We start from the raw sequence: 14,120 nt of genomic DNA on the forward strand, positions 1-14,120 counted from the left end.
GGAGCATTCATGGGAGGAGGTGGAGGCAGAGCTGAGGTAAGGTGGGGCCGCAGCAGAGAGCGCTTGTTAAATTTAAATGCCCTTTTAGAACCGGTTGTCCCACGCGGGACAACCGGTTCTAAAAGGGCTTCTAAATTTAACAACCGGTTCGCGCGAACCGGCTGCAGCTCACCACTGGTTGCACCCCACTGTGCCAGGTGGGACTAATGGAGCCCAGGCGTGATTCCACTCCCAGGGGAAGAGACTCAGGTGGTGTCCCACTATCATTCCGCCTGGGCAGGGTCCTCCAGAGGATGTGGACAACTTGTTTCACTGAGATGCCCCTCTGGGCACAAGCAGATAGTGCTCACTGGCCATAAAATTCCCTTGGCACTTTTTCACAGGTACAAAAACAATATCCTCACTGGCCCAGTGCCAGTCTGCGTATCTAAATTCCCCCCCTCCAGTTTCACACCAGACGCGATGCAATCCTTCCAGTCATCAGCTGCTGTGGAGTGTTGCTGTGCACTGTTAAGTAGCTGCCATATTTCACCCCAGAAATAATTACATTTCAGTGACAGAGAGTGAAATGATGACTTTTGTTTGCAAAGGGTTTTGTAGCCAATTACTGTTCATGTTTCTAAGATGTCCACTCCTGGGTGTATCTGGGCACTACACTCTTTAGGATGTAGGCTGCTATGTAAGATAAGAATGTAAGATATTTCAGTATATTTCCATTCTGCTTCAAAAGTTACATATGTTTAAACACTCCATAGTGCTCTATCTGGACTTATTCCCACGTAATTCTTTCTCTACCAAGATTCTGTATATGTCATATTAGTCTGTTCATATTCTCCTTATTGTAACAATCTTGTTCTGCTAAGACATCTGCCTACCCATGACTTTTGTGATGTCTGTTTAAAGGCTCTATTAAAACATACCAAAGTGTTCCTTCCTTATGGGTGGCCTCACATCCTGATGACATTACTGTTCATGTCTCAAACACTGGTGCCCTTTCTGAGTGTGGTGAAGAATCCGATCTTGCTTAAGCGTTTCTCTGCATGGCTCTGTTTTATTGCAGTGTTCCTCGCTCTATGAGGAGCGTTACGTTCTGCCTTCCCAGCAGCTCAACTCACAGGTCGGGTGTCAGGTCCAAGAAACTCATCCCTTGCTGTCAGGAGAATGGAAAGTGAGTAACAACTGCTATTAACTGTCACTAACAATAGTCTTAATCAAAGCTAGTGAATAACAAATTTTTCGGTCTGCTGGTGATTCCAGAAAAGGGGGGGGAGAGGGCGAGAATTTCTTTTTTTTTTTAATTTTCAGCTAATAGAAAAGTCAAGAAAAAATTCATTTTGGGTCAAACAAAAAGTTTTTCTCAACTCAAAATGAAACATTTTGTTTTGATTTTGAGCTTTTGCTTTTTATAATTTAAAAAAAATAAAGTTAAAGGAAATTTTTAAACAAACTGTCATTTTGAATACAAAATCTAAATATTTTGTTTTGTAAATGTCAAACCAAAATGTTTAAAATTTTCCAGAATTTGATTTTCATTGTTTTTCCGACCTAAACAATTCTGCGAAATCCACTCAAATTCATCAAATGTTTTGGTGTCACCAAATTTGCATTTTTTGCCTCCCAAAAAGTTTCAGTTGAAAAATTTCACTCAGTTCGGGCTAATGTCCTTTTTTGTGATACTTAAAAAGATGTTTGTGTACACCAAACAGCCAGAAAAACAAGGCGTGTCAGATGATCAACTTTTGCTGATGATAGGAGACAAGAGCTGTTGAACTTCTGCTCCATGGCTGCAGAATCACAGCTGACAAGATCATCCCTAGGCTTTCCTAGTTGGAGGTTTGCCATATTTTCCCAACGTCAATCTACAATCTCTTTGCAAATGAGTTTGAGAGCGACTCCTGCAGGCCCAGATTGTAAGTGCAGTTGCTGCACGTTTCTCCACAGTCAATTCTTATCTGGATAAGAAACATACATCAGATGGGGCTCAGGGAGAGGGAACTCCAGCCTAGTGTTTTTACACTTGCCAGGCACATCAAAGTGTGTCAGATAAGATGAAGGTTGATAAAGCAATGAACTGTGGCTTTCTCACCCAAATCCCCACTTTTTCTTTAGATTCCTGAAAATTGCAGGCCCAACATGGAAGAAGGAATTGCGTTATTCTCCACCCTGCTCAACAACAAGCACTTCCTCATCATATTCGTCCATGCGCTCGAGCAGCAGAAGGACTTTGCTGTTAGAGACAGGTAAGAACTTCCTGGGGCAAGGGCAGCATTGAAAGCGTCATTGACAGCCAGCCCTGGAGACTGAAGTCCTGTGTGTACCCACAGAGCTACAGCAGCACCTGCCTAACCCTAACCCAGAAGAAACACTTCCAGGCTCAAAGGGAAGTTCAGGCTCCACGGTGTCCCTGGCTTATCTGCTGCAACTACCAGAGAGGGTGCCAGTTAGTGGCAGTTTTGGGATATGGACACCTGTCCTACTAGGAACTTAACAGAGATCTATGAACACATTTCACATAGGCCACTGCGCACAGTTTTTTGCCGCTGCTGACCTAGGTTATACAGCCTGGGAGATGAAAGGTTCTGTAGCCTGTTGCCAAACCCAAAACCATCTGGTCTCTGTAGTACACCAAAGTTACAAACTGACCAGTCAGCCATATACCTCATTTGGAACCAGAAGTACACAATCAGGCAACAGCAGAGTCTAAAAAAAGAAAAGCAAATACAGTACAGTCCTGTATTAAACATAAACAACTAAAAACATAAAGGGAAAGCACCATTTTTCTTCTGCATAGTAAAGTTTCAAAGCTGTATTAAGTCAATGTTCAGCTGTAAACTTTTGAAAGAACAACTATTACATTTTGGGCAGAGTTATGAAATTTCAGAGTTACAAACAACCTCCATTCCCGAGGAGTTCGTAACTCTGAAGTTCTACTGTAAAACTGCACCGTTATACAGGGGAGCGCCAAAAAGTACAGTGGTTAGTTTAGTCTTGTATGATTTGCTTCTCATACCACTAAAGAGTGGCATGATCCAACATGAGAACCAGTAGCACTGAAAGAGTTTGAAACTTCAATGCACTTGAGAGGTGTCATGAACAAGATCTGGTATATTGCCATGGCCTTGAATTCTTTTGATGCCAATTGACTGTATTGTCTTGTAAAATCAAACCTAGGATCATTTATAACTCTTCTTTCAGGTGTAACTTGGCCTCCTTGCTCACTATTGCGTTACATGGAAAACTGGAGTACTACACCAGCATCATGAAGGACCTGTTGGTGGATCTCATAGATGCTTCAGCTTCCAAAAACCCTAAGCTTATGCTGAGGAGGACTGAATCTGTGGTGGAAAAGATGCTCACCAACTGGATGTCCATCTGCATGTACAGCTTTCTCAGAGTAAGAGAAATAAGTATGGATGCTGTTCTGGCTATGAATAGCCCACCTGAGTGTAATATGGGAGACATAGGTCAGCTGGTGATCAAAGTGTCTACAAGTTTGGTTAAACCAAGTCATTGAGATGACTTCTTATAGCCTAGTCACTTGCAGTGGGTGAACCTCAATAGACTCCAAGGTTCAGTTTGAACAGGCAGCCAAAAGTTCCACTGTTTTTCTACTTTTATCTGTGTCTCTGGGCTGGGAATCTCATGAGATCAAATTTTACCTTGAGCTTTCTGGTATGGCTTAGTTTTTCAGGGCCACAATCACCAGTGGAACAGTTTTTTTCACCATACATTGGGAAGGTGTGGAGCAGAGTCATGAGGGAATAATTTTTTTTTAAAAAGCTAGTTTGCCAAAATGGTTTGAGTTTTTGACAGAAGTTCTAGTCAATTCTTATTTTCTTTGAGCCAGTTTGCATGGCCCCATCAATCACTCTTTGATGGTTCAGTGCCGCTCCGTTTTGAATGCAAGGGCACAGAGTACTGAGGAGAAGTCTGTAACACATGAGGAGAAATATTGTTGAGTTGCTTGTTGATATTCTTAAGCCCAAAGTGTATTTGCCATTCTGAATCTGTCAATCAGAGCCTGTCCTGAGAGGCAGGAGAGGCTGGAGACTTGGATTTCCATCCCTGAAAGCGTTCTTCTCTTCCTGTTGTTAAGGATCTACCCATTGTAATATAAAAAGAACATAACTTCAATATCAGAACACACCAATGGTCCCTGTGCTCCATGTTCTGTCTTCAACACTTGCCAATTCCTGATGCTTCAGCAGTAGGATTTTCAGAAGAACTGAGCAATAACCTAACTCTGATCACATGGAAGTAAATGGGACTTTGACTTCAGTGGGAGTAGAGTTAGGCCAATAACTAAGGGTTTTTGAAAAGCACCTCCCAGATTTCCTCCAGTTGTATAGTAATTATAATTACTGTGTTCACCATGGGATCAGTACTATAATATGCCCATGTGTACCATAATTTCTTTCAGTCCTAGCTGATGATCATGTTATGTCCTGAAGCTAGGGTTGCCAACCCTCCAGGATTGTCCTGGAGTCTCCAGGAATTAAAGATTAATCTTTAATTAAAGATTATGTCATGTCATGAAACCTCCAGGAATACATCCAACCTAAATTGGCACCCTACCTGAAGCCTGAGGATTGATAATCTGCATAATTGCAATCAGAAAAAGTACTGGAATGAATAGGGATGGCAGTGCATCAAGATGAGATTATTCCCCTGAAAATCTCTTCTGGTAGCCCAAGAAGTGCTCTTTAGCCAAGACCATGGGAACATTAGTGACTCCCAACTAGAGAGGCACCAAAGATGAGAAGGTTAGATTCAGCTCCAGATCTGAACTTCACCAAAATTCCAGGTGTTTGGCTCTGAGATTTCAGTCGAGAGTTATTCAGATTTCATAATATTGATAATTGAGGCCATTGTCATTCCTTGTTCATTTCCAAGAGGCTTCAACCCAAACTGCAAATTTGCTGGACTAATTTTTCAACAGTCCAATTTTTGCATCCACAGAAGAAACATAGCCTTCTGCATACACACTGCATCTGTCCATGCAAATTGGCTCGATGGCTAAATACTGGATTTCCATATACAAATGCTGCCTGCATGAACAAGTCAGGGATTTTGACCACACAAACTTTAGCCATGAAAATTTGTACCTGCAATTTTGTAGTTTGCTTTTGAAAACTTGTCCTAGATAGTTTTCTAACATAGTTCAGTATATGTAAAATATATTGTTGATGATCTCACGTACTTGAATGTAAATCAGAAGTTACTCTACTGAAGTCAATGAAGTTACACTGGTGTCATACTGGTGATTCAGACCCATAGTGTAGTTACCTATATTTTGAGTATCATCATCAATTGTGTATTATTTTAAATTAGAGAGGCTCAAGGCACAGAATCCAAAGCTGTATCTGGACCAGATTTCAGGGGTTGTTGAGATATAGGTCCCGTATATATATTACCTACTAGCCACTAGGAAATAATTTAGAACAGCTCTTTCATTTGCTGAATTTTGGCCTCTTTTTCCATTCACAAAATCCCTGTGAACAGATTGCTCATTTCTCAGATTTATTTGCCATTCAATGTTATTTAATGACTTTTTCCCCATATTTCTTTACGCTATAGCTTGCTATTCATAATTCAAGCTCATGCTTAGTTGGGGTTGGTCAAATAAATCAGATGGTATTGTTTCTGATCGCTGATGGATAAGCTGTTAGCTGATCCATTGGGTTATTGTTGTGAATATCCACAGGAAGCAAATCCAACCTGTGCTCAGGCTATTAAAACTCAATGGTACAAATGTTTTCAAAAAGTGAACACTAAAGGAGCAGAAAAAAGACCAATATGAATTTGTTTAAAATGCCAAACGAGTTTGAAAGACATACCCAGGATGTGAAATACACCTCTGCCCCGATATAATGCAACCCAATATAACACAAATTTGGATATAACATGGTAAAGCAGTGCTCCGGGCAGATGGGGCTGCACACTCCGGTGGATCAAAGCAAGTTCGATATAATGTGGTTTCACCTATAACACGATAAGATTTTTGGCTCCCAAGGACAGCGTTATATCGAGGTAGAGGTGTATATCACAAATTTAAGGAAATTCGGACTATACCTGTGGTTGATGATGGAAGTCCAAGAATTGTAAAGTACAAACATTTAGGTTTTTGGTTTTGTGCATATAGTTAAACTATATGCAAAAAATTACTGATCTCTCCTTTTGGAGAGTGAAGGCCACATGTGAGACTAAGAAAATGTGCCGGTGTCTGATACAACCCAGAGCAACTGCCCAATTTCTTCTGGAAATGGACATTGTGCAAGACAGTTTTCTCAGAAAAAAGCTGAGTTTTATCATATGGGACTTGGGTCTTGGATGGCTTACAAAGGAAATTAAAAGTGCTTGCAGTTCTTAAGTGGCTTGTAAGTTCCTGTGTGTCCGGTACAAATGGTGAGAGAGCTACCAATCGACACCCGTACGAATTGAGACTACTGATCACACCTTCTGCTCATCAAATTGGACTGGAAGCTTATCTCGAAGATAGGGCTTGGTCCACGGATCCAGCTCTTTGTAATAGGAGAGAGAGCCACAGATTGTGATTCATAGATGTTAATATAAAACATGAAGCTGGCTTGTAAATGATTTGTTCCTTCCATCTGCACCCTGGCTTTATCCCAATACAGAGGAAGATAAAAGACAGATGTTATCAGTAGACACTTATACTGAATGAGGACTTTGATAATGCTATAATTGTGTGGCGCTCTGGGGAGAAGACCTGACCTGGTGGAGTTTGGGGAAAACCTGCAGATAGCAAGAAACTGAAGAGTGAGCTGCTTTGGCTGAAATGGGATGGTACCACCTCATCTGCCCAATAGCAGGGCTGCCTGGGCGGGGCGGGGAGGGAAGTGGGGCAATTCTGTAGTATTGCAACTTTTTTTTATGGAAGGAGCCCCCGAAATTGCTTTGCCCCAGGCCCTCTGAATCCTCTGGGCGGCCCTGCCGAATAGCCATCCTTTAGCTGCAATATAGCTCTTGGCTATTGGGCAGATGAAGAGGAAGAAAGGCTAGCAAGCCACTGATGCTGTCCAGTCCCTTTACATGTACTATTTAACAATATAAATGTGAAGGATAGCTTCCATTGTCTTCAGCTGAATTTGTGGATGCTCAGCACATCTGAAAAACGGGCAAACCATCTAAGTAGTTATCACAGTTGCTGTACATTTTGTCTGTCTGGTGATTAACACCTAAGTGTGACATCTCATTAAATATGTGGCCCCTCCAGCCACACAGTACCCTTACCCCACACTGTGGCAGCAACTCTGAAGAGCACCTAGTGACCCACCAGCACAACTTTCTGCAACATCTCGGTGTCTTAGCCAAGTACTAATCTAGCTTGAACCTACGAAATCTGACAGGGTCACCACCTTACTAGGCTGAATACTGCAGGCCATGTTTTAAGAATACTGTACTAGAGGTTTGGTCTAGTCTCAGCTATAACAACAATCAATACCTTGGCCAAGAAGATTTTCAAAGTGCTGAGTGATTGTAGGTGCCTCCATTTTTGAATGCCCGACTTGAGATACCTTAAAGGGAGGGCACTCAGCACTTACTGAAAATCAGGCAGCTTTAAGGTGTCTCAAGTTGGGTGTCCAGAATCACTAGTCACTTTTGGGGAGCTTGGCCCTTAAAGTACTCACAAATACAGTACTTTCAAATGCTGCTTATTTAACTTTTCTTTTGAAGCCTCAGATATAACAGCCCACTTGACCACTGAAAAACAGATATCCATGCCCTAGGACACTTACAAAAAATAAACCTGTTTTGTGCCCTTCTCTCAATCACGGGGACTTTGGCATTTAAGAAAGAGAAGGTGGTGCTGTGCTAGACGCTTTTTTCCATCTGCATCATGCAGTCTTGAGGCTGGCTTGCGGTGTCTGTATGTTGGCGGTTCGGACGTTCCGTGCACTAGCAGAAGCTATTCTTTCTTTAAAGGGTTTAATTCCTTGGTACCAGTTTGTTCAGTACCAAAGTTTGGGCCTACTTGAGAGAACTGACTTCCAGCATGAAAAGATGAAAAGTGTTGCGTGTGCTTCATGACGCAAAAGGCTCTGTGATGAGAAGTAGACTGACCCTTTTGGTTTTCACTCCTTTGGGACAGGCTAACATAATTCACTTGTGGCTTTGTTCCACCACTTGATCTATGTGGTGTGCCTGAAGCTATGAAAATAAAAGCTATTGTTCTACTTTTCACCACAGATTGTTTTCCTCTTTCTGAAAAATAAACATTTGTGGTTACAGTGCAACACAGCTTTGTTCTACAGTGTCTTTCTAATCATCTCCCTCCCAGAATGCTTTGCAGTGGGAGACAGAAGTTAGGAGACAGTCAAAGGAAAACAGTGTGTTTCCTGCAGAGATGTGAAAAGAGAGAAGAGATGGGGAGATCTAGGGAGTCCATTCTAGGTGGCAGGAGTTCCAGAGGAGAATGCTCCCACCAGAGCTGGCTCCAGCTTTTTTGCCACTCCGAGCAGCAAAGAGGAAAAAAAAAAAAGCTGCGATCAGCGGCACTTCGGTGGCTGCTCTACAGCACAGCTTCATTCTTCGGCGGCCAGTCCTTCCCTCCGAGAGGGACTGAGGGACCCGCCGCCGAAATGCCACTGAAGAGCTGGACGTGCCGCCCCTTCTCCTTGGCCGCCTCAAGCAACGGTTTGCTGCACTGGTGCCTGGAGCTGGCCTGGCTCCCATACCAGCCTTGGCCTGATTGTGGCAAAGGACAGAGAGGAACCCAGAGCCACACAAGTAGACTGTGTAGGGCAGGAATAAAGGAGAGTCTCAGGATCAAATCCTGGCATAACTGAATGCAGATCTTCTGAAGTCAGGTGAATTTACACCAATGCTGTTTTGGCCCAAAGTCTGAGATTTAAATTACCAGTGATAGACAGACACCTCCACTGTGCACCTAATGTCTGTGAAACAAATGTGCTTCCCTTTACACAGCTGGTCTTTGGTAAAGAAATTTACCAGCCCCCTTGTAGCACTGGGCCATGAGACTTATGTGACGATGGGTCTGTTTTTAGTTCCTGAATTATCCCCATTAATCACAATGTCTATTTGAAACAGCTGCTATAAAAGGCCCCTTACACTGTACAGCGGAAAAATTCCAACTGCTTGTATTTTCCCTCGTAAGTTAACATTACACGGTTTAAACATTTGTTTTATATTAATGTTCTGCCGAACAGCCCATCCATTTGAGTTGCAGCAAAGAAAGGTTTGAGAAGTTGTCTGCAAATGGAGAAGAGATCCTTACAAAATTAAGAATGACCATAATCACCAGTAGCCTAAATTTAAGGCAGCACCTCTGTAGTGAGTGGAGTTGTTATTATGATAAGGGGGAATTCGCCTTGGTAGATTCGGGACATATGATGGCAAAATCACAGGAGGTTTGGAGTTTGGATGAAGGTCAGAGAAGTATCTAGAAGTTTGGATGTGTATGGAAAGCTTATCCAAATGATCTGAACTGACTGCAGAACTGAGCTGGAGATCTAGGTGAAATTATCCATGTCAGTACTGCATACTTATGACTATACAGGAAATATGAAAGAAGATCCTTTCCCGGGTGTTATTTCAGCACTTTGCTGTCTAGTCCCTGACAGACCCAGGAAGTGTGGAGAGGATGTGAAAATGAAAGTTAATGGCACAGTAATTAGCTAGAGATGGACCTGGAATAAAATGTTCAGATCTGGGTCCCAATCCCAATTTCCCCAAAACCTGTGGGGATGGATGGATCTGGGTTTTGGTTCTTTCCATGAGGCAGATAGGGAGTCAGTACAAAAGTGGAAATCCAAAACAGTATGGGGTGTCTTTGGATCTGGGGTGGGGTTTGGGGTCCATCTCTAACATCCAGTATCCGCTGTCCTCATATGGCAAGCACTCGTTTAGCCTGAAACTTTGGTGGGAACTTCCTAGTACTAGGCACTTGGAATAAACAGGAGTTTTCCATTGTTCTGCTCAAGCATTTTGGAAATGTCTGTAATATGTTCCCAGGAGGACATCTGTAATGACACATCAGCTCATTAATGCGGGAGTAACATCTGAATCCCGTCTGTGCTCTGAATCTTATTTTTTTTCCAAGTCACTTTTGCAATCCAGGCATATAAAAACTAAGCCCCATGCATCATGCATGGAACAGTTCAAATGATGCCAGCCTTTACTATGCTTTCTATTACTGTAAAGTTATTTTGGTGCCCAAGGTAATTTTAAGAGCCCATAACACTGCAGTCAGAAATTTTTTTAAAAAGTCTAATTAAAATACATTCCTAACTGGGGGAGGAGGGGAGAATGTGCTTTTTGAAAACAAATCTATTTTTTCTCCTGAATCAACACTGATCTTTGCTAGTTCAATTTCTTCCCCCAAAAGTAGCTGAGTCCAACGGCGGTTTTTGACTCATTTCCAAACTGGTTTCCCAGCAATAGTCCAGATTTCCAAGTTAGCCATTTTATCTTGAGTGCCTGCCTGCCAGCCTCCTTTTCCCATCTTTGAAATTTTCTGTCTGATTAATGTTTTTGCAGATTTCCACAACAGCCCATGGTTTCTGGATTTTAAAGCTTAAGAGCCAATCACAGTAATAGAATCTAACAGGCTGAGCATTGTGGTTTATTTTCTGTGTTATTACTCTTGGGTGTTAGACCATGATCCTTTATGCTACAGCAGAATCTGATATACCCATTTCAATTTCTTGGACCATTCTCCCTCCATGGTATGTTCATGTACACAAAAATTTGCCACATGATCAGCTTCACTCAACACGCTATAGTAGGTTGGAACCAAGTAGTAAATAGCTAATCTACCAGCAGAACTCTCACACAATAAGCTTTTGCTGGCTTTGGAGGCAGCTTTATGACTAAGGTGTAATTTAACTCTAGCTGAGATTTTTGAAGAGTCTGAGAAGTGGAAGCAAGATATGCAGTCATGATATGTGGACAGAGATGAGCCTTGAACCAGATCGAACCACCTGTCCTAAACTTTGGCCGGAGAGGAGGGTTTGAATCTGAATCAGGATCTAGATGCAGCTTTCATGACTGGCCCTTCTTTCTGTAACAGGATGAATCTAAATCCAGGATTCAAGCACCTTCCAAACTTTCAGGGGATGGAGTTCAAATCCCAGATCTGAACTGAGCACCTGTGACCCTTCCCCATAAATACATGATCACATGCTGTGTAAAACAGCGAAAGTCCTGATTCATAATAGCAATGCCGGCTTTCGGAGCACTGAATGCAATGAGGTTAATTTATAGGCCCCCCCCAACTCTAAATCACATAATGATGCAGGCAGATGACATTTGCATGTTCCTGTCAAAACACTCTCTCAGCGTTAATGTCATCCTCTTGCATGACGGCTATGAATTCTCCTTTCACCAAAGTCATCTCCATGCCTTCTCATTTTCACATCTCTAGTCAAGCCCTGCAACTTTTCCCAATCCTTAAAATCACAACCAGTTCCTCCTAAACACCTTTCCCAGTGCACAGCCGTGCATTCCTGCATGTGCCTTTGGGATGACTAGCATGTTACCCCATTCAAAAGGAATGTTACAGAAAGTTGTTAAACTTCCACAGCAGCCCCAAGTAAACTTTCCAGCTTCATTAGAAATGTCACCCTTGGAAAATTAAAGATATGCACCATGGCACAGATGGTGTGTGCCCACCTACACCCATATTGTAGTGTCGTATCATCAACTGCACTGAACGCAGCAGAATCAGAACTGACATCAAACTAATTGCTTTAGCAATTATAAGGCATTTGGAATAGAAGACTCACCAAGTTTTAATTAAGAAGCAGATTGAACAGGCTCTAGCATCTCATGGTTCAGAAATGTCAGAATAATCAGATATCAGTTGTCTTGGGTAGAGTTTCAGATGGCAGGGTTGTGCATATATGTATGTCTGTGCCTGCATGTGTATATGTGATGCTCAGAAAAATATAAGTGCAATAATTTACACTTGCTTCATTTGGAAGAACACACACATGAACATTAGGGTGGATGGGATGTACTCCAGCACTGAAAATTTTTTAAAGGAAATAGATAATAATTCTCTAGGGCATCTGTGTAGCTGGAGTGACTGGATCAGAAATGTTGCTGTAAATAGGTTTAGATGAACTGGATTGAGACTAGCAGGAAGCTATTGCTATTTGTTGTTAGGATAGTACTATAATGAACAGGGCTCCATTGTGGTAGGGACTGTACGAATGCATAGTGAAAGTGAGTCCCTGCCCCACAGAGCTTATATTTGTGCTCAATGTGCTATATTATACACTATCTATTTTGTCAATATATTTTAAACCATATAAACACTGCATTCTAGTTATGAGACATAAAGCCATGTCCCATTTGTGGTAATTCATGATCCTGCAACACTTTTTGTAGGAGTTAGTCAGCCTGATTTGGGGTATCACATCCTGCCTCTCTAAAATTCCCTCCATGTGACCTCAGCTGGGTGTGACATCCTTCTTCACTTCCTGTCCTAAACTGATGCATTGTGTATTGTTGCCAGGTACTGTTACTGTGAAGTGCTGAATGCCTTCAGCTCCCAAGAATTCAGTGGGAGTTGAGGGCACTGAGCTCTTTCCAGGGATTTCTCAGCACGTGGCATGGATCAGTCCCTTAAACAGCAGGCACTTCCAACTCCAGAGGTGTCTGGGACCTTGCAGGATGAAATCACTATATTACCTGGTGCATCTGTGCAGACCTTGTCTTAAAGGACCATGTAGTTTGAAGGATTTAATTTAATTGATTCCTGGTTACCCACTTCCTTTCCTTTTCTTTCCCCAGGAGACAGTCGGAGAGCCCTTCTTCCTGTTGCTCTGTGCTATCAAACAGCAGATCAACAAGGGTTCCATTGATGCCATCACGGGAAAAGCCAGGTATACTCTCAATGAAGAATGGCTGCTGAGAGAGAACATTGAGGCAAAGCCAAGGGTAAGTGAGTCTTGAACCCCTCACGTAATGCCATGTCAGGATTCTGCAAAAGCCTAAAAGGCAATTTAAAAATGTTTGCCCAAGAAAACTGTAGAGGCTGATGTTTAAAAAGAGATAGCTGTGCAACTGTACTCGCAAAGTATGTGTGTAATGTTGCACCTTCGCTTGCATGTGTCATTCCTTTGATCGCACAGTCAGATCAGATTATTGGGCATGTAAATGATTCACCCTCCTCTGCAAATGCTGTTACCCAGTTTGCACATGTAATTGTGATAATCGTGCATGTTAGACATGCAGTGGTGTAGGCACTTTTCATGTGCAGTGGTGACAAAGCAGGCATGCAACAACCTAGAAAAGGAACATATTGAACCTGGCTCTTGCAGAGTCCATCTGATTGGCCCAGATCGGGGGTGATGCTAAATAGATAGATATTGTTCTCTGGCAGTCAGAGGGTTAAAGAACAAAGAGTGTCTCCTCTTTACAGTTTCTGGCAGGTCAGTGACTTCAGTGCCAATGAGAAGTTGCTAGCTATAAAGTTGCAGGTCTGGTGTGAAGGCTTTTGTACAGGATGTTATAGGAATCCTGCTGAAAAGTAATCCTGTAAAATGCCTCTCAGGAATAAGTCAGACAAAAATGTATATTCAAAGAGACTTTGTTACCACCAGTCTGACAGAGAATGCAATAGACAGGCCTATCCAGAGCCTGGCCCAAATTCTGCGTTTGATATCAGTGGGGGAAACCTAGAGCAGCTCCACTAAAATCAGTGAGGCCACTCCAGATGTACACCAGTGTGACTGAGAGCAGGTTTTGACCCTATATCCTTAGCTGCATCTCTGCAGATTACTTTTTCAATTGACCTGTAATTCCCTGCGCAGACTCAGGAGGATTAGCAGCAGGACTCTAGCTATTAACTTTCTCAGCAGAGATGGTAACTTCATGAGTTTGAGTGGGGGAGTGTTGCTGACCCTTTGCTTGCAAGTAACAGAAATAAGCCAGAGCAAGGTAGGCAGCTGGAAGCAGAGTGAGTCCTGGATTAGTTCAGACTCACGGCCAAGCCCCCAAAAGCTGGTTTGAAATCTGGCTGCACATTTCACCTTGGAAAAAACCGACCTGTCGTTAGATGCTAGGGGCAAATTTTTCCCTTTGACTCTGCCTGTGTATGCACGTATACCATGCTCTTTGCCACGCATTCT

At 42.5% G+C, this 14,120-nt stretch overlaps 1 protein-coding gene across 1 annotated transcript in view; it reads left to right on the plus strand.

Moving 5' to 3' along the window:
- The window catches only part of PLXND1 (plexin D1), a 133,394-nt gene that overhangs the window by 95,231 nt on the left and 24,043 nt on the right, over positions 1–14,120 (plus strand). The window contains exons 23-26 of the mRNA XM_039480790.1: positions 1,061–1,168; positions 2,110–2,240; positions 3,196–3,394; positions 12,781–12,927. Coding sequence (XP_039336724.1) covers positions 1,061–1,168; positions 2,110–2,240; positions 3,196–3,394; positions 12,781–12,927 — 585 coding nt within the window. The remainder of the gene's footprint in view (positions 1–1,060; positions 1,169–2,109; positions 2,241–3,195; positions 3,395–12,780; positions 12,928–14,120) is intronic.

This window comes from Mauremys reevesii, linkage group 7 (genome assembly GCF_016161935.1).
Source record: "Mauremys reevesii isolate NIE-2019 linkage group 7, ASM1616193v1, whole genome shotgun sequence".
NCBI lineage: Eukaryota > Metazoa > Chordata > Testudines > Geoemydidae > Mauremys > Mauremys reevesii.